At 40.7% G+C, this 21,641-nt stretch overlaps 1 protein-coding gene across 3 annotated transcripts in view; it reads left to right on the top strand.

Moving 5' to 3' along the window:
- Cfap221 (cilia and flagella associated protein 221) overlaps nucleotides 1-21,641 on the top strand; it is a 121,585-nt gene that overhangs the window by 2,546 nt on the left and 97,398 nt on the right. For all 3 annotated transcript variants that reach the window (XM_005397660.1, XM_013521060.1, XM_005397661.2), the window contains exons 3-6: nucleotides 1,769-1,869; nucleotides 9,256-9,342; nucleotides 9,487-9,585; nucleotides 10,814-10,914. In XM_005397660.1, coding sequence (XP_005397717.1) covers nucleotides 1,769-1,869; nucleotides 9,256-9,342; nucleotides 9,487-9,585; nucleotides 10,814-10,914 — 388 coding nt within the window. The remainder of the gene's footprint in view (nucleotides 1-1,768; nucleotides 1,870-9,255; nucleotides 9,343-9,486; nucleotides 9,586-10,813; nucleotides 10,915-21,641) is intronic.

The raw sequence follows: 21,641 nt of genomic DNA, 5'->3' as shown, positions 1-21,641 counted from the left end.
CAGAACTGCCTCAGAAAATGGTAACAATGATGGGATAAGTGTGTTCAAAATAAGGGTGAGTATTTTGAAGGAGATTAATGGCAATGTGTCTTTTACTGTAATAAATTTTAAAATTTAAATCCATTGTATTTTTTGTCACTTGGTAGTTATTATGGAAAAAGCTAGTCATGTTCCCTGTATTATTCTCATTTAATCCACCCAGAACAACTTCACAAAATTCATTCTTTTTCTGTTTTATTGTTGGGGAACCCGAGACTCAATGAGGTCCTATATTTTTCCTGAAGTAGCACACTTCAGCTGGTGTCCAGCCGGCAGAGCTCCATGTCCACTTCTTTGTCATCATGTATGATTGCCCTACCACCCTGCAAGACCAAGCTTAAATATTAAGGAGTGTAGTATTTGGTATGACTCTTTTGTCACTGTAGAATTGTCAAGTGCAAATTGGCATGCTTCATGTCTGGGTGTAAGCAGAAGAATGCTAATTTTACATTTACTTTGTGGCCCTAAAACAAAAATCCTTCAAAATTAAAAAAAGAAATACTGAATGATAATTATTTCAGCACTTAAAAATGACCAAATGATAAGCAGCGGAAATCACCAGCCTCCCTAAAATGCCATCATCACCCCATTCCAGCCCTTTGGTTTGTCCCAAAGCTGATAATGGTGACAAGGCGCTAAGCAGAAAATAGCACCAAACAGTTCCCACACTCTTCAGATTATCCCAGGACTGAGGAACAGAAGGGATGGGATGTGGGTGCCTGTCTGTGCCAAAGCCACAAGGTTATTGGTTATAAGAAATTAGACATCACAAGCATTCTGAGGGAGGCAAGTCAGCGGTTAGAAGCAGACAGATCTGGGCTTGGTTTTTGACTACCAGCTTTGGGCTCGTTTCTTAACCCTGTTACTCAGCTCTCTCCTCTGCACTGTGGAAATAATAGCTCATCGGGTTGGAGTGAGGATTATAAACAAGTGCACAAGAGCCCTGCCTGACACAAAACAGGGAAGGAATGGAAAGGGTCATGCAGTGGGGTCTTAGTGCCTTCTCCACATGCCTCTGCTTCTGTCTAAATAAAAAGCTCAAAAAAGGGTTCTAGATCTGGATACCTCTATGAGCTCAGCTGTTTAAGCCCTGTCTTTGAAACTTAAAAAAATTCATTCGCATTGCAACAAAGGCAGTTCAAGGCTTTCATGTCTACAGCAATACTCAGAGATTTAAGATTACTTTACAAATGCTGTCCAGAGGAAGTGAAATAATAAAAGTTAAGTGCACAGTAATACAATTAAACACTTGGTGTTTGGATTTTTTGAATTGCGTATCCATCACATAACAAGTAATATCAGTGTTAGAGCAAAGACAGGGCATGTGGTTTTTACAAGTAGATGTTTTATTAGAAAGATCTGTATAATATGTGAAGAGCAAATTACTTTAAGAGGTACATGAATTTGTGCTATAATGGGAACATCTCCCAAATGAAGCTAGAAAATGGAGACAAAGGAGCCAGGGCTATACGGCTCAGTGGTGTAAGGCCTACCTAGCAAGCATGAGGTTGTGAGTTCGAGTCCTGGTACCAAAAAAAAAAAAAGAGATGAAGGAGTCCATTTTATTTGGAAACATAATTAATCTCATTGACAGCTGTATTTAGTGTCTAAAACTTTCATGTGCTTAAAATGTCCTACATTAAAGAGATCCCAGATTAATAGGATCTTCTTTAATATTTCCTGTGATGTCTCAGTATGTACTTATCTACCTATTTCTCTATTTGTATAGAGATTTATACCAAACTTCTGAATAATAGGGCGATACAGGCAAGACCTGGCATAGTGCATTTTGGAGGCTATCAAATAGAAAAGCAGCACCAGCAGATTCTGGTAGGTACTTTTTAAAAGCTATAATCAGTTATAATAATGAAATTACATGAATGTTCTCTATTTACCTAAAGAGCAGCTTAATCTGAAGTGCTGGGCCAGAAAAGTAGTTCCATGATGATGAACTTTAAAGATGCATCAGTGTCCTCAAAAAAAATTACTTCCTCTCTGCCAAAGGCTCCTCCCAGCCCTCTTTTCAAATAGGGAAAGGGGTGTCTCTTTCCTGTGAATTCCCATCAGCATTCCATTTAAGCTTTGGGGTTAGATGCCTATGCCTAAATCAGTCATCTGGCTGGTGAGTATTTGTTGAGGTCTAGGGAGGGAGAAGTCAGCCCTACTGAACAGGCTGCAGAAGAGATAGATGGAAAGCTGGACACAGAATAGGCAGAACCCAGAGTGACTGAGATTTTACTATAAGCCCACAAGGAAAATTGGTCCTACTGGGTCCCCTTCATTGACCTGGACATTGACCAGAGTAGGCTCTGTGTGAGTTCAGGGTCTCCCCTGTACAAGCTATGTGAAAATGTACCAAAGCATTTAAATCAGCTCTCCCACCTCCATAACCTCACCAGACTTCATAAAGTCACACTGGACAGGATATCTTAAAACTCATCCATAGAGTAGGGCCTGAGATATGAACCCAGCTGGCTTCTGGCTGTGTTGGGCTCTCTTCCTATAGTCTTCTGAGACCCTGTGTTTGTACTGATGCTCTCCCTCTGGCCCTGTCCCTAACCACCACAAGACTACTTTTGTGCATTCTTAAAAGCCATGTCTTAAAGGGGATCATTTTAAAGCAGAGTTCCAGTTATGATGTTAGATCCCTCGGAGGGAGAAGTATCACTGGAGGAAACCGAAAAGTGCCAGAGCTGTCAGGAAATGAAGTTAGGTTTCTACCAGGCAGTCCCAGTGTCAGGAGAGGATACTGTTTCCATAAGTCCTTTCACACTTAAGTGAGTAGGGAGAGAATAGACTGGGAGAAGAACCTGTCAGAGACCAAATATTTCCACTTAGCAAGAGGACTTGGATTTAAAATTGTGCCTAGGAGCTTCACCCACCAGCCCCTAAGGACACGTTCTTAAGAGATGGCATCAAGACCAAAGTTAAGGGGGCTGGGGATTTAGCTCAGCGGCAAAAGCGCTTGCCTGGCAAAGCAAGGTCGTGAGTTCGGTTCCCGGTACCGGAGAAAAACTAAAAAAAAAAAAAAAAAAGACCAAAGTTTAAGGATTCATTTTGGAGCTTACTTCCTTATTGAGCTTTCCTGTCTAGGTTATGGTGGGATAGAGCTAAAATAAGTATCATTTGTACTTACTCACTATCTATAAACTAAATAGATGTGAAAAGCTAAACTAGGACCAGGCATAGTGGCACATGCCTGTAATCCCAGCACTTGGGAGACTGAGGCAGGAGGATCATTGCGAGTTCGAGGCCAGCCTGGGCTACAAAGTGAGCTTAAGGTCAGCTCAAAGTGAGACCCTGTCTCAGAAAGACAAAAAAAGAAAGCTAAACTAGGATTTTATTATTTGCTCCTTTTTATACTTTTTTTGACAGCTTCATTGAAATATAATTCACATAGCGTTAATTCACAAATTATAGTACTCATACAATTCAGTGATTTTTAAGAGGTTTACATATTTGTGCACCCATTAGCACATTGTAAGTTTAGAACATTTTATCACCCCAAAATGAAGCCTCACACCCATTTCCAGCCCCTCCCCCATCTGCACTCCCTCTCATCCCCCATTCCCTCACTCTACTCCAGCCCTGTCCTAGGCATGCACACATCTATTTCTTGAATTGATATTACCTACTCTGCGTGTTTCACATGAATGAAGTCATATAACATGTAGTCTTTTGTGTGGGCTTCTTTCAGTTAGCAGCATGTTTACCAGAGTCATTCAATTTGTAGCATGAATCAGTACTTTATTCCTTTCTAAGGCTGAATAATATTCCATTATATGGGTGAACCACATTTGTTTATCCATTCATCAGTTGATAGACACATGTTTTTTTCACTTTGGTGCTATTATAAATAATGCTGCTCTATGACCATTCAGGTACATGTTTTTGTGTGGGCATATTTTCAGTTCTCATGACTATACACCTCTGAGTGCAGTTGTTGGAATAAGTGGTATATAAATTTTCAGTAATTGCCATTACAAATTACCACATATTTAAGATATTAAAAATTAAATTTACTTAATTTTTTTTTAAAGTAGAAATTTAGGCCAGAGTCTAAAATGAAGAGTTTAACAAAGCTATGCTCCCTCCAAGTCATTTGGGGAGAATCCTCCAGGTTCAGGTTCTGGCTACTGTAGGTATCCTTGGCTTGTGGCTGCATCACTTCAGTTTCTGCCTCCATCTTCATATGTCCTTCCTCTTCATCTCCCTGCATTTTTTCTTCTACTTTGAAAAGGATAGTTATCATTGGATTTAGGGCCTAATCAGGTAATCTAGGATGAACCCATTTTAAGACTGTCAGTCTAACTTCTGTGAAGACCTTTTTTCCAATGAGGCCACACTCAAAGGTTTCAGGGATTAGAATATGACATATCTTTTCAAGACCACCATTGAACTCACTACAGTTTTATTTGCATTTATTTAATTGCTAATGATTCTGAGTACCTTTTCATGAGTTTACTGGCCATCTGTTACCTTCCTTAGAGAAATGCCTGTTCTAATCACTTATGCATTTTATATTTAAGTGATTTGTCTCTTTATCTTTGAGTTTTAAGAGTTCCTTATATAGTCTAGATACAAGTCTTTTGTCACATATATGACTAGCAACTATTTTATCCCATTCTCTGAGTTGTCTTTTAACTCTATAATGTCCTTTTTAGTATAAAAGATTTTAATTTTGATTAAGTCCAATTTGTCTGTTTTTTCTCTTGTTGCTTGTGCTTTTGATGTCACTCCTAAGGACCCACTGAAAATCTGAGATCATAAAGATTTTCTTGTAATTTTTTATACTTTTAGCTCTTAAATGTAAATGTGTGGTTCACTTTAATTTTTATGTATTGTATGAGTTGGGAGTTCAACTTCAAGCTTACTCACGTTCCAGTATTTTTGGAAAAGGCTATTCTTTCCCCATGGAGTGGCCTTGACACTCATTGAAATTACTTGACTGTAAATGTAAGAGTTTGTTTCTGGACTCTCGTTTCTACCCTCCTGATCTGTATGTCTCTCCCAGTGGCATTACAGCCCTTGGTTACTATAGCAATTTCATATGAATTTTAGGATCAGTTTGTGAGTTTCTTTAAAAAACCAACAGCTGGAATTTTTGTAAGAGTCATGTTGTATCTATCTGGTATTTTGCAATGCTTTTTTTAATGGTACTGGAGCCTGAACCTAGATCCTTGTACATGGTAGGCAAGTGCTCTACCATTTAGCTACTTCCACAGCCCCTGCCCCCTTTTTCATTTCAAGACAGGGTTCACTAAATTGCCTGGGCTGGCCTTGAACCTGTGATCCTTCTTCCTTAGCCTCCCAAGTAACTGGTGTGTGCCACCAGGTCCAGCTGAATATTAATAATGAGTCACAATTCTTTTTCTGATAGATGTTTTATAATTTTGTGACTAGCTTTAGGGTATTTTTCACTTGTATACATGCAGGGTAAGAGCGTTTACCTTCATGAAAATATTTTCTTTTGAATCATATGTGTCCTACTTGGCTTGCTAAGATTCTCCTAGTTTCAAAAAATATTAACATTCTTTGCAGGTTGTCAATTATTAAAGCTAATAATTAACTGGTAATATAAAAAGTAACCATGCCAAAATAAACAGCAGCTTTTTAAAACTGGCTCTTTTTTTGCTTAGTATAATGTCAATGATTCTAATAATGTTACTAAATTTAGGATTATTTTGCTCTCTTCATAATTTTAATCATATCAATTGCATGCTTTACTATTAATTTATCTAATTGATCAAATCTTATCTATTATTTACCAGCAATAAAGTTGTAGTATTTGGCATAAGTTATGTTTGTGATAGAGTGGACAGCTTTCTTCCATTCAGTTCCATGCCCAGTTAGTAAGAATATCCATCCATACCAAAGTGCTGAAGCATTATGGGAAATGCTAAGGTGAACAAAATCAAAGAGTTTTCCACATAGTAGAAGGTCAGATGAAGAAATTAAAAAATTCTCTGTAGGATAAGGCATCATCTCACCCATTTGAAATAGAATATGAAAGGCTTGTAGAGGAGAAGGCAAGTGGGACAACACAGAAGCAAAAGGGAGAATAGGGAGAAGACATTCCACACATCGAGAGAGACATCCCTGGAAGTTCAGGGTGAGCTGGTGTGTAGCATATTTGGACCCCACTGTGGAATTTGATTTACCTGGACTGTAAGATGTGTGGTGGGAAATAAGGATGGAGAAGCTGGGAGATGTGGGTTGGCATGAAAATCTCAACGTATAGAACATTATTATAATTCAGCTAGCACAGGAAGTTAATGGATTATTCTTGCATGCAGAAATGATGTACTTGAAAAAATGAGGCCAATTTCATGGAATTTTAGAGATGGATGTTGTTTCCAACCTTTTCTTTCATTACCATCCCTTAAAAAAATGTTAATGAGAGAAAAAATACTAAGAAATAAGATTTTGAAAGGCAGGATTGAGCTTTGGAAGGTCCCAAGCCATTGTAATATCTAAGATTGTTTTGTCCTCCCAAGAAGCAACTTTCATTCCCTCAGTGGGGGATGTCACTCCCACTGAGAATGCATGGAGAGCATGAGAATTTGATTTAATTATTGAAAAAGATCTGAAGCTTTAACTCTGCTTCACTCTGCTGGAGAACAGAAGAACATCTGTGATTTGTATTGCCTGTCCCTCAGCACCTACCACAATGCCTAACACACAGAAGGTGTTCAGTGAATGCTTATGAAGGAATAGTATTGAACACACTTTCTTGGAAGAGATTGACTTTGCAAAGGTTTACTAATCATACTGCTTCTGTCAGACATTAAAACAAACAGAAATAGATAAAAGTACAAAATTATTTCATCTTAATAACTTTCTGAGAGATACTGGAGTCAGCCTTCTGTTTCCACCAGCAAAGTTAAGCAGAAGCCTAAAGCAAGTACCTTGAGATTCTTGCCAAACAAGGAGGAAAATCCAACAACCCTGCTTTTATCTTGGTCTTCCTACAGGAAACTATGCAAATTGCCCAAGAGTGAAATGATTGAACGTGTGTTTAAAGCCACAATAAATTGTTCATTAACGCTTGGGATCGATCCAAGTCTGGCTAAAGGCACTAAAACATTTTACTTGCATTCATATTGAAATCACTGCTTCAGTGTACTTTAAAAATTGAAATAATGGTCTCAGTGTTCTCAAAATCAGGACCTCTTACATTACGTTTCCTCTTTGAGGAAAGATTTTTGCCTGGGAAATTATACTTATTAAGTAAACAGCCCATCCATTTTCCTGTTGGCAGCCACAAACAAAATTGTTAGCCTGTGAAACCTTATATTAAATAAAGGAATGGTTCCTCCTGGCTTTTTGAAATAATAATATTACTTTTCAATTCCCTATTAGAGCTTTTAAGAACCCCCAGGATCTTACTTTTCAAAAATAGGGCAATAAATCTTGATGGTTTCTCCTCAGATGTGGGGAAAGGAGAATGGAAGGCATGCATAGACACAGTACATCATTCTAGAACATCAGTTTTACTCTCACATTTTAGAGAAATGCAGTACAGAACAAAATTTTAGGGTAAAATGACCAATGCACATGTGAAGTTAAAACATTTTTAAGGTAAAACAGAATTTATAGGGCTGTTTGAATTTGGCCTCCATTCCCCGGAGTGAAACACTGATTTTCTCTGAGATGATGTGTCAGTGAGGGACGGTGCTAAAAGACCCCAGCTTGGATGCTGAAATACCTTTCATTTCTCATATACCATTCAGAATGCTACTCTGAAGGATATTTGGGCCTCTGGGTCCAGTTGCTCATATACCAAAGTGGAAACTCCAGAATAATATTACCAGTTAATCTATACATCCTCAGTCCCTTCTGCTAATAGAAACTCCTCTGGCTATTTTGGTGAATGTCACTGAAGCTCTGTAGGTGCTGCTTCTGGAGTGTAGATGCTGGATTAGGATCTTTCAGTGCTCACTATGGACTCGAGGGCTACATCCCTAGTTTCTTCTAAAGGGGACACACTAAAAGCAGTTTGTACGTCCTTGTCTGTTTCGCTGTCCTTGCTGGATGATTTAAGTAAGTGATGGATACAGCAGCCACTTCCACTCCCAGGTCTCCCTGGGAGGACACAGTAAGCCTTCAGGATGGAGGGAGCCTCTAAAGGACCATATATCCCACCTCAAGGCCTTCACCACTACCACACCCCATGACAAGTATGGGGGACAGAGGTCTTTCTCAAGCCCACCAGGTCCCAGGCACCCCCTCACCTCCAGGTGGGAACCACCACCCAAGGCCCAGCACAACTCTCCGCCCCATCTCTCATGGAAGGGCCGCTCTTGTGTGTTGGGTCCCTGGGAGTAAAATCTTCTCCAGGACTGTCCCTCTTTTATTTCTAGGCTTTTAGCATATTTAAAAATGAAAAAAAAAATACATAATAAAACAAAGTCAAAACCGTGGTACTTCAAGAATGTTCCCATGCAACAAATAAGAACTTTTAACATGTGCAAATACCACTGTGGTCTTCTTAGGTGCTAAGGAGTAAAGTCTAGTTTAGGACTTCAATGAACACAAGGCCTCAGGCAATGAATCTCCCAGAGCCCCAGTGACAAGCTGAGCCTCTGGCCTGGACTGTGGAAACCAAAGGCCTCTCAACCCCGTGTGACCCAGGCAAAGCCTAGATCCATAAAGCTCAAAGATCCTGCTTCTCTCTCAAGCAGAGGGAAACCCCCTTTCCTCAGAGAAAATTCTGCCTCTGGGGATGGTCTTCTACTGCCATCCAAACAGCCCTTGCCATGTGCCCAGGATGGGTGGGGGAGCTGCCGCAGCCACAGTTTTCTCCTGATCTTCTGAGGGTATGAGTTCCTCTGGCCCCAAGCCGGTGGCCTGGATTTAGAGAGCCTGTGGCAGTTAGTGGCTGGCTTCTCAGCTCCAGGAACTCTCAGGACAAGACTGAGTTCAACAGAAAGTGCACGCAGTAAGCCTTGAGGATTGAGGGGGCCTCTGAAGGACCATATATCCTCTGGGCTGTAGGGGTTACAGGCTGTGTTATCATTCTTAAGGGTGGCATAGGCACATGGGCATATTTGGTTATTCTTTAAATGGTATATGGTAAACTTTAAATCTTTTAAAAAGTTAAAAGAAATATGTCTCCTCATATCCGCTTAGGAACAAGATAGGTATAAATGCATGAGGAGATGATATACAAGTAAACCAGTGTCTTGACTCTAAACTCATCTTTCTCTTGCCCAGCACCTGGTCAACATTTCCGACGAAGACACGCACGTTCATATTTTACCCCCACAAACCAAATACTTTCAGATCAGCTACTTGAAAAAGGTAAGTGGCCTTGGGCCACCTCCCCTGCCCATGGTATGCTTCGCTGGGTTGTAGTTTTCTAGGTCTCAGGCCTGTTGCGGGGGCAGGAGTGTGTGATCTGTGAAGTCTGGGGCTTGTCCCAACAAGAACCTACTTGCTTTCCAGGAAAACCGCCTCATCCCTGGCTTGTCCCTTGCAATCACCATTACATTTTCTCCAGATGAGTGGCGATACTACTATGACTGCATCCGCATTCACTGTAAGGTAAGTTTCCGCAAACTGTTTTTTGCTGGGGTTGGCCAGCACTCAGTGAAGGAAGAGAGAGATGGACTGGCACGACAGAGCTTCCTCAGCCTGGCACAGGTGCTCCTTAGGCTCCAGTCCAAATGACATGGAAGGGCACTGTGGAGTGACACGACTACCCATCAGATGGTACTGGGCTGCCAGCAACCTGGGTTGGGACAGTGTTGAGCTGCCGAGAACCTGGGAAACTCAGGACAGCCTGTGCTGCAGGTATTCCCGGGCCCTGTGCCAAACCTCCCTGTGCGGCGATGTGCTCCCTTAGGGGCTAGATTGAAAAGCGAGCGACCACCAAGTCAATTATAGACTCTGGCTACTGTCCTGAGTCTTAAAGGCAGTGTTCACAGAGGCAGCCCTGCGGGTCTTGTGACCTCACCTAGGGCACTGTGCGGTTGGGATTCTTCTTAGCCTGTTCTAGGTCCTCCGTGTCACATTTTGACCTCCACAAACAGCTATGCTTATTTTCAGTTCTTCTCTTACAATGGCCATCTGCACCCCCTTCCTCTCTCTCTGCTGCAGACCCAGTTTTGAAACTCAAGAAAACTCAAAGTTAGCTCTGTTCTTAGGGTTTCAAGCCTGAAATGGAAGAGCGGGATGTACTAACTAATGAGAATATTGTTTTCAGAATGGATATTCTCTACCCAGCAGAAGAAAAATTTCCAGACTAAGTATTATGTAGAGGGCCTTTTATAATAATGTACATTTCCTGCCACATACAGCAGTGCTCATAGCAATAGCCCATATGTAGGTAGCTCTACTGACTGTTTAAGATCGTCATCTGCTTTCATTCTTAAAAATACCTTTGAGGAAGGATTTGATTGTCCCTATTTTGCAAAGGAAGAAATGGTTAAAGTCTTGCTTTAAGTAATGCATTTTGCAGGGCTAGAACCAGGTCTCTGTGTCTCAGCACTTGTTGAAACAGAAGCAAATAGAATGGTCATCGTGTCTACATGAGGGCATCATTTTCCTCAGCTTCTTGGATGGTAGTGAACATCATTTCAGTGAAATATACTTCAAATCTTCTACACTTGATGTCTAAGGAAACTTGATATTTCTGATGTACTTAAGTACTACAGTTTAAGGGAAAATTTTAATGATAGAAAATGAGATATGAAACTAAACATCTATAAGTTTGTCTTTAAAAATTGTATTTTTCAAAATGTTTAACTTCCCCATTTCTCATCAATTTTAGGGAGATGACACCTTGCTTGTTCCTATCCATGCCTATCCTGTCACAAACACCCTGGACTTTCCCACGTTCATAAATCTATCAAATGTTCTCCTTGGTGAGAGGTGAGTTACCAAAATGAACTGGCAAGATATCATACAATGCGAAAGATAAGAGATACACAAATAAAAACGTGGATTTCTTTTTCTAGTGGAGGCTCTCCTTCCACCTGAATTAGACTGGACTTAATAATTGAAAAGGCAAAATAAAATACAAAAAACAAGTCAACTATTGTAAGAAAGAAAGGGAACGCATGGGGTCATTTAACTGAAGGGTGTAGGTTGGATCTTCAGGCATGGCTGAATGTAGTATTTAAATTAGATTACAGCACCTGACTCTTCTGTGTCCTGATTCTGCTATCCTGTGCTTCCTTCTTGACAGATTCCCCCTCTTGGAGGCTAGACAGCTCCCAAAACTAGCCTGGAAACAGGGGTGATAGGAGGGGCTGAAGGGGTTGGGAGGATTAAAGCAAAAAATCAGGGTTGAGTCTTATTAGACCAGCTTAGCCACATGCCCATACTTACCAATCTGCTTTTACATGAAGGGAAGGCAAAGGCAACGCAAGTTTACAGTTTACGGTTACAAGTTTACAGTAGAAGCCAAGTCTCAGCTTTTCTCTCTCCCTTTCTTCTTTTTGGGTAAATGGTTAATAATTCCAGTTATAATTAATGTATGTCTCATTTTTCAGTAACTACTTAACCAAACATCTTCTACCAGGCACAGTACTATCTATCTCTGGGGATATAAAAATAGGTTTTGAGCCACTGAATATTGATATATAATAGTCATGCTAGTTATGAAAATATTGAAATATTTCTGTACTTGGAAAATACATATGATCGTGAGTCTCTCATCTTTGCACAGGAGCTGCCTGGCCCTTCACCGGCTCCCCTCTCTTCCCCCTGGTTCAGCAACAAAGAGTTAATATCTAGCTGTTTAGGGTGGGGGACACATCTGCAGGACCTGGCTGCAGACTTAGATCCACTCTGACAGCCTGATACTCTGAGTATTTCCCATGCTGAAAAGACAGCTAGACAGAGACTCTGGTTCTGAAGGTCTCTACATCTGATGGAACTAGGATCATGTCTTCAGTTAGCCCCATCAGTTGCTAAGCAGTATGCTAGAGGCACACGTAGGGAGCCCTGTGGGCCAGAAGAGGAAGACACTCAGTTCTGACTGGGGAGTTTGAGAAAGTCCTCACTGGTGTGAGATGACATCTGGGTCATGTGGGGTAAGAGTATGGGACTCTAGGTAGGATAGAGCATCTCCCAAGCCATTGTGTCAGCGGAGGGCGCAGACCATGACTCGTAGGTGTTGAAAGGTCACCGAAATATTTTTATTCACCCAGTAGCTGGCAAACGCTAGATGCCCCCTGATACAGGTCCAGATGGTAAGCAAAGTCTATGAGCTCCAGCAGGCTTATGGGAACAAGGGCAGGGCAAGGGGGCTACAGGAAGCATGGAGCCAGGATACAAGGCACTGAGGGCTGGTTGCATCTGGTTAGAATGAGGAGCAGCAGAACCCTTTTGGTGGTGGTAGAAGATTATGAACAATGAATGTGAGCTCCGGGGTTCTTCTTCCTTTTAAATTTTATTTATTTCTGTATTTATGTATGTATGTATGTAAGTATGTATGTATTTGCACTACCTGTTGTCTGTGAATAAATTTAGAAATTTAGATCTGGAACAAATTTTTTGGTTCAGATGATGTGTGATTCTCTTCCAGTACCTTTGTATCTGCCCAGTGAATCTCTGACTCAGCATCTCTGTTTACTTTAAAGAAAAACTCCTTAAAAATTGTAAAGGGAGTGATACATCCAAAAGAGTATGTGATAATTTATGCTTTAAACGATAATAATAATGAATATGACTATAAGGTATAAAACATGGTGATAGCTTTCCAATCACTGTTCTGAATCTTGTGATAATTTACTTTACTAGTTGTAGCACATGTACCTCCAAATAACAACATATCTTTGTCTTTGCCAGTTTTTGATCTTCGATAAGCGAAACTGTAAGTTCTTTAGCAACTTTCTTTTTTCATTGAACATTGTTTTTGTGGTTCAGCCATGTAAATGTATACAGCTATTGTCCACTCTATGTAGCATCCAGTGTATGACTTTGCCACAATTTTTATCAGCTCTGTTTCTGATGGGCTATAGGTTGTTTCCAGTATTTTTTTTTTTTTGATGTGGTGGGTGTTGCTCTTGTATATCTTTGTTTGTGATTCCTGGGGCACAAGTTCTGGAGTTTCTCCAGGACATACACTCAGAACTGGAATTGCAGGTCACAGCCTAGCTTCGTTGTTACTGTGAAATGCCAAACTGGCTCCCCAAATGGCCGTGTGCCTTCATACACCTATCTGCAGTGGGTGAGAACTGCCAACATTGGGTATTAGCAGCCTGTCACACTGTTTTAGTAATTTATGTGTTCTTGGCCCTGTGCTCTTCCATTCTCTATTCATTCTCTACCCCAGTACTTCCTCCCCTCCACCCCAACCCTTCCTGCCTTCATCATCTCCTTCTCAGGTCAGGTGGCCTTTACAAGGGCCCCAAGAATCTAAAAAAAATGAACCCTTCCTTGTGATACCTGCTGACTCTATATATTGTAAGACAAATAAGTTGTTGCCCTAGATTGGACACATATAACAATTTTTATCAAAATCAAAGCAGCAGGAAGCAACTAACTTTCTAGTTCATTAATTCTTCTTTTTCCTTTTCTTTTCCACAAATTACTTGTTGTTGGGGTCGTAAACCAGACTTATGAGTGGAGAAAAATGGCTTTTTGAGCTGGTGAGAATAATATGCATTACAACACAGACGTAGTCAGTCTTGGGTTCTAAAACAAAAATCTGCCCGTCTCTACAGGGCCCTTCCCCAAACTCTTTTGTACATAATACCCTTTATTTGTAACTAGAATGAGAAATTCATCCAAGTAGTTCACATAACTGAGTTATTGTTTATAATGGTGTAATATTTTTAAAAAAATATTTCAAAATGTAGGCATATTACTTTTTTCCTCCAGATACTTTGGTGGCAGGCAGGAGCTTACCAAGACTTTATACCCCTCCCCTTTTTTTTTGTCTTTTTGAGATAGGGTCTCACTATGCAGTTCAGGCTGGCCTTGAGCTCACTTTGTAGCCCACTTTGGTCTCAAACTTGCAACGCTCCTCCTGCCTCAGCCTCCTAAGTGTTAGGATTACAAGCATTCACCATTACGCCCAGCATTATACCCTTTATATAAGGGCTTTTTAACCACTTTTAACTACTCAAACCCTTCTATGCTACTTTTGATCTAAAATGTGTGAGAGCAGGACAAGAGTGAGGCCCTTCGCCTAAAATGCTGCCCATTAATTCTAGGCTACCTTTAAGGTTGAAGGTATCCTCTGAGTAGGTTTTAATTCAGCATTAATTCCATTCATTCATTTATTGAATGACTGGAATGTTCTAGGCACAATGTTAGGTACTGTCTTAGTTCATTTTCTGTTGCTATGACAGAATATCTGAGAATGAGTCAGTTACAAAGAAGAGAAGTTTATTTGGCTCAAGTTCTGGAGGATGAGAAGTCCAAGAGCATGATGCTGACATCTGCCCACCTCCTGCTAAGAGTCATATGGCTGATGGACAAGCAGGTGCGTGTGGAAAACAGAACATTAGGAGGCCCTCTCTTGTGTCAACCCATTCCCACAAGAACTGGTCCAGCCCTGCAAGAGGGAAAACTCATTGCCACCATGAAGATGAACCAGTCCCACACGAAAGACCTGTCTGTCTCTGTTTGTCTATCTGTCTCCTGGTCCCCCATACAAGGCCTTCCCACTGAGCTGCATCCCTGACCTTTTTTATTTAATTTAATTAATTTATTAATTTACTTATTTTCAGACAGGGTATCATTAAGTAGCACAAAACAGACTAAGATATTTATGCTGTACTTTTTAATAAGAAGTTCTATTGAGATCTAATTCACATATTGAATGTACTGATTTAAAATGTACAATTCCTTGGGTTTTAGTGTATGCAAGGTTCACAACAATGTGATAAACTTTGGAACATTTTTATAGCTCCCAAAAGAGATCTTGTACCCATCTCCTATCCCAACCCTCAGACTTCCCAGTTATAATCAAACTCTGATTAATTTTCTGTCTCTATGAGGTGGCCTATTCCAGACATTTAATAAAAATGAATTGATTTCTTCCAGTTAGCATGTTTTCAAGGGTCCTCCAACTTGTGATTCACCTAGCTTGTGTCAGTACTTCATTTCTTTCTATTTCTGAGTAAGATTTCATTTTATTGACATACCACATTTTATTTATGCATATATCAGTAGACAGATATTTGGGATCTTTTCACTTAGAGGCTATTATTGTGGATACTACTGTGAATATTTTATGTATGTTTTTATATGGGTGTATGTTTTTATTTCTATTGGCTATATACCAAGAAATGGAATTGTTAGACCATATGATAAGCCTGTATTTAACACCTGAAGTACTACCAGACTGTTTTCCAAAGTGGCTATACCATTCATATTTCCACCAGCAATATATGAGGGTTCCAGTTTTGCATATTCTCTTAACTGTCTAAATAAAGCAATCATTTCCATGGCTAAAAGAAGAAACAATGCATATTATGCAGAAATATATACCTGATAGAAGAACACAAATTCAGCAAAAGGTGAATTCAGAAAGATGTGTTTTCATGTTTATATAGATTTGATTTGGATAAAATTTGTGGAGGGTTTGCTGTTGTTTTATCTTATTTTATTTTATTTTATCTCTTTTTTTGAGGCAGAGTCTCACTGTGCTTCCCAGGATGGTTTCCATCTTACTGCATCAGCCTCCTAAGTAGCTGGGACTAGAGATGTGCCCCATTATACCCAGCAGAGTTTGCATTTAATATCACTAATTCTGCTTTTATACTTTGGGTTGCTTCTGCAGTTCCAGAGCCTCTGTGAGGACTGGATGGTACCTAGGCCCAATTTCTACAAGGTCACCAACTGGCCTTGTTTATATTCATCAGCTACATTTTCAGTGGCTGGGTCTGATGGTTGCTGTTATGTTGTATCTAGATGTCCCCCTGAAGCCTTACGCCATAACAAGGTAGGCTTTTCAGAGGTGGCTGAATCTAGATTTTGTGGTTGATTCATGGTCCAATGCTGGGATGAAGGGTCCAATTCTAGGGCAGGTAGCCTGGATACAATGTAAGGGACAGAAAGAGTCTTGTCTCCCTTGCTTGTTGCTTTTGCTGTCTTCCAAAGCCATGAATGGTTGCCCCTCTGCCATGTACCACCCTGTCTTGGAGCCAGCCGATTATGGACTGAAACCTCTACAAACTGTGAGCAAAATAAACCTTTCCCCCTTTAACTTTGGGTGTTGGGTATTCTGTCACAGCAGTGAGAAAAGTACCTAAGACAGTTGTGAATTTTTCTTGCTGAGATAAAATGCCATGTGGACCCTTGCCAACTACCCATAAACAGCTTTGGTAGTTTAAGGTCTGGTAAAATGTACTCTGACAGCCTCTGTGAATAACAGGCAGTTGCATTCCAATTTCTGTCCAGCATCTCTAAGTCAAACACAGCATCATAAGGTACTGAGGACTTGGAGCCCCATTCTGTCTGTAGGCTAAAACTGGTTTATAACCAGATAAATCTAACCATCAAGGCCTGTTCAGTTTGGAAATCACTCAGTATCCTAGAGTGTGTTTAGATAAAATACAATCTTGTCCTTCCTATATATAAGGTAAATAAGAACATACTTATATTAGTTATGTAAATTTTATACCATTCCATTTCTTCTGGCTCTGTAGTTTCTGCACCAGTGTGTTTTTGGTACCAAATAACTAGTTGAAATCTATGGCAAAGCCAGTCAGCTGACCACTTGTCAACTCAGTTGATCTTCCTGGCACCAAGCTGATCCTGATGACCAGTTGTTTATAGACAAGTTCACATGAAAGTCCCCCAGGGAAGGGACAGGAAACCTAGGATGGTCCCTTCTGGATCTGGCCCCGTGGGCAAGGCACCCTTGGGTTCTCACAGCAAGCAGGTCATCTCAGGCAGCAGAGGCTGTGTGGGATCATGGGTTCAGTTAATGACACTAACAGAGAAAGTCCCTGGTTACTTTATTCCAAAGTGAGGGTATTTTGGTTTCTGGAACTTTTAAGGCATAAGTTTAGGAATTTACCAAAGAGCGCTTTTTCTTAGGAGTGAACCCCACGACCGGTTTTAGAAAATGTGAGAATAACCAAGATCAGAGTGCAGTGTCCTAATGTCATAAAGTTCTCTGTTGCCTCTGGATTTTTAAGGCATCTGGGCCACTTGAAATTGTGCATTCTTAAATGATTGCTGAAGAAGATTGACGGTGCGAGTCTGCCCCGGTGCAGAAGAGTACCCCAATGTTACACTGTGCTGCTTCTAAGCCTTCATATAAGGGAGTCAAGAACCAGCTGCAGCTGTGTCAGAAAGTAGGCATCAGAAGACAAAACTGATATGCATGAGGAGTTTTTGAAGGCCTCCCTACTTGAACAGAAAAATACTCACATTTGTTCAGCTTGTCAAGGGAAACATGCTCCTTACACTAGGGACTCCGCGTGTCCCAGACTCGAGGCTGACTGGAGGAAGCAGCAGCGTTTTGTGAAAGCATTCCCACAAAGTGCCCTGAGGCTGTCGGCATGCTTGTGCTTTACTTTAGGCCCTACATGGGTCTCTGGAACAATCCTGAGCTTATCTTTCAAAATCGATATTTTGATAAAACAAAAGCCTAAATTTTCACTATGTGAAAAATTTTTCCTACTTTGTAGTTAAAATTTCTTTAGTTTAATCTCCTTTTACTATTAGTCTGGTTACTCATCTTTTTTTTTTTCTTTGATAGGGTCTTGCTACATGGTTCAGGCTGGCCTTGAACTCTCTATGTAGCCCAGGCTAGCCTCAAAGTCACCACAACCCTCCTGCCCCAGCCTCCCAAGTGCTGGGATTACAGGCGTGCTCCACCACACTCAGCTGGTTATTCATCTGGACTCAGTCTTCTTTATGAGTTTTAGCAAAAAAAAAAGCATCCAACTTCTAACCTGCAGGGAATTTATATTAATAATAATGAAAAGGCATAAATGCTTCCTCCTTTAGTTTAGCAAAAGTAGGTGCCAACTTGAGATTGTCAACATAGGGCATTTTTAATGGAACGCCTGACTTAGTTTTATTCTTTTTGCCTTTCTCACAGAATTCTAGGCTTTTGGCTCCTGGAGAAAGTGATGGAAACTCTGAAAATCTAAAGCGAGAAAAGCCATTATCAACCTTAAGAAAGCTAAGCTTGAAAACTGTTAATATTCTGCCTTTTTCCCTTGGGCTTTGTACACCTTGTTCATTTGACTTATAGGGGACCCCACCCAGGGTGCAGTGATACACATCTATGATCAGCATCTGGAGCACAGAAATGTATAGATCAGGGCAGGAGTTAAAGGTAGATTTCTGCCTTAGGATCTTCTAGTATTCATATAAATTCTTGGGATAATTCATTACATTTGGCTCTACCTGGCTTGTCATGTATAGCTGTCACAGTCCATACTTGACACTGCACAAGCAGCCATATTTGTCACTGCTGCTGCAGCTGTAGCCCACACGTGTACACATGCACACAAACACCCAAACATGTACATGCACACATATGTATACTCACAGTTAATGTGTTTTTTCGATATGGTTACTTATGCTGATCAAAATATTCAGAATGGACTAACAAGCAACCCGTCAACAGAACTGTGGCTGTAATCATTGAAATAGTTGTTTCCTGTTCAATCTACCTCCATTTCTCATTCCAGATTGTTATACTGTAATATCAAAGGCAATAGAACTTCAGTTATTTTGCTGTAAGAAAAGCTCATTTCTTTTTCCAGTAAAGAGTGAGCTTTCTGTTTGTGTTGCTGGTGGGAAGGCCACGAGGACAGGTGGAGTTGCAATAGAGCCTCCAGGGTACTTCAGGCCAACCGTTATTATAGGGCTGTTTAGCTGGGAGGAAGTGTGGTTTGAATACAGTCAGCATGTGGTTTCTTCTACCCCCTGTTGTAAAAGAAATGACTGCTGCAACTGTCAGTATGTCCTCTTATCTTCCCCAATAAATGCTGTATTTTTCTCCATAAAAAAGCAGTCAGACTACAGGACACTTTTCATTTTCCTTCATGTCCAATTGAGCTGCTTCCTTTCCCTGGAAGTGACCCCATTTCTGCTGCCAGCACATCCTATTCTCTGGACTCAGACCAAAAACCCTGCTCATCCCCACCCCCACAGCCGCCTCCAAATTTCACTCTCTTTTTTTTTCTTTCTTTCTTTCTTTTTTTTGGTGTTCTGATACAGGGTCTTGCTATGTAGTCCAGACGTCAGACTCATGGCTATCCTCTTGCTTCAGCCTCCTGAATGCTGGAATTGCAGGCATGCACAACCACACCCAGTTCAGATTTTACTCTTTACCTGCCATCATCCCACATTGTCTGTCACCCTGGGGAATTGTACACAGCTATCTCTGATCTTATTTTTACTAATAGTTTAAAATTGTTTAATGAAACTATTACTAATAGTTTAATTAATATTTAATTTTAAAGGTATTTTATACTACATGATTCTAGTCACATGGCATACCTAGAGTCATCAAATACATAGAAGCAAGAAGTACGTGGTGGCTGCCAGTGGACGGGGCTGGGGAAGAGGGATGAGGAACTGGTGGTTAATGGAGACAGGGCTTCAGTTTTGCAAGATGAAAAGAGTTCTATAGGCGCACTGTGGTGATGGTTTCACAACAGTGTGGAAGTATTTAATGCTGCTAAGCAATTCGGTTAAAATTATGGAATGGTACTTTCAAGGAGTTTTTTGTTATTTTTATTTTGGATTTGTTTTGGTTTGGTTTGGTTTGGCTTGGTTTTTTGAGACAGGTTTTCACTATGCAGTTCAGGCCGGCCTTGAACTCACTATGTAGCCCAGATTGGCCTCAAACTCACAGCAATCCTCCTGCCTCAGTCTCCTGAGTGCTGGGATTATAGGTGTGTGCCACCACGCCTAACTCTTAATGGGTGTTTCTGTTTTGTTTTAAGTGCATGGGATCAAACCCAGGTCCTTGCATACAGGCTAAGTACATATTCTACCACTGAGTTATACGCTGGCCCTAAAAAGGTATTCTGAAATACAGTCTACATATATCTCTGGACATGACAAGTGTCATGTTATTTGGTACCTCCAGCTTCTTCTGAGTTCTGTTCCTTTCCAACCCATAGGGAAATGCCTTAACTTGTACCAGGTGTGGAGAGGTGACTCACTGAATTCAGGCTGTTCCCCAGTCTTGTCACCAGGTTCCCCCTTTTCCTAAACTGCTGGAGGAATAAGGTGGGGCACAGTTCAGCCTATAAGAACTAGCAAGGGTGAGGAAGGAACTGAACTGAGGGCCGGGGGGGGCTCTAAGTATCTAAGATACTTTTATATGTTGCTTATCCTATTTTCAGAGACATGACTAATTTCACTGGGAGTGGGTCTCAGACCAGAAGCAGGACAGACCTCTGGCGCATCTTTGCCTGTAATGTTGGCCTAAGCTTGGGCTAAAATGAAGGCACTGTTTGTACTCTAGGTATAAAAGATAAGTAAATGCCTTTTATATGAATCTTCACATAATTTATTTTTACCTTTATTTGACTGTATCGTTCAGGATCGTGGGTCTACTCTGGGTCAGGTTCGAGGCTTCAATCCCAGTGAGATTAATTATGTCTTTGAAAATAAGATAAACAACAAATGAAAGTTCATAAGAACATAAATCATTTTAGATAAAAGTGTATTTTTGACATTTGAAACATAATAAACATAATTTACTCTCAGCTTTCAAAAAGTTTTGAGATTGTTGCCTCTTTATTTGAAGGTTAGGAGTCTGTCTAGAAGGCAGTTAATAGTGTGTCTCAGGCCTGGGGATGTAGCTCCCTCATAGCATGCATAAGACTGGGCTCCAGCTGCAGCATTCCACATGCAAAAAGAGAGAGAAAGAGAGAGAGAGAGAGAGAATCTCCTTTCCTTCTGTTTCAGTTGGTTACATTCTGAACTTAGCAATTTACATCTGAAGCTTAAATGAAAATATCTAGCCGGTCCCTAGGTTTCCATCTTCCCCTCTAGGTGCATGCCAGAGCTTCAGAGCAGGTTGGTCACACTTAGGAAAAGGGCTTGCAATTTGTCTTAGTTCAAGCTGCCATTAGAAATTACCATAGGCCTGGTGGCCTACACAACAGGCATTTCTCACAGCTCTGAAAATCCAAGATCATGGTGCCACCAGAGTTAGGCTGTGGCGAGGGACCTCTTCTGGGTTCCCTTACATGACAGGATGGAGTGGTGATGGTCAAGGGCCTTGTTTCCAAACTCTTAAAAGGACACATCCCTTTTGAGGGCCCATTTTCATGACCTCATCTAAACCTAGTTACCTCCCAAAAGCTCCACTTGCATCGAGAGAATAGGGATTTTTACCTATTTATGGGGGGAACCAGTCAGTAGGGAAATATTATAGGTCTTTCTTGATGATTGCTAAAGAAAATCATTTTCAAAGAGGTCCACAGAGAAGAGGACTGCAGTGCCAACAGAGACGTCCCTAGCTGTTTCTTAACACTAAAGACAGAGATGAGCTGATACTGTACAGCAATTAAGAGGCCTGGCTTTAAAGGTCACGTCACCAATTGTTAACTGTGTAATCTTGGACCCCCTTATAGGTCAGTTTATTTATCCATAAAATGGGGATAATGATGATGCACATCTCATAAGATTAAGAAGATTAACTGAGATATAAGCAC

This window comes from Chinchilla lanigera, unplaced genomic scaffold (genome assembly GCF_000276665.1).
Source record: "Chinchilla lanigera isolate Chin_1 unplaced genomic scaffold, ChiLan1.0 scaffold00058, whole genome shotgun sequence".
NCBI lineage: Eukaryota > Metazoa > Chordata > Mammalia > Rodentia > Chinchillidae > Chinchilla > Chinchilla lanigera.
The sequence above is the reverse complement of the archived record's forward strand: the minus strand, read 5'-3'. Positions and strand labels throughout refer to the sequence as shown.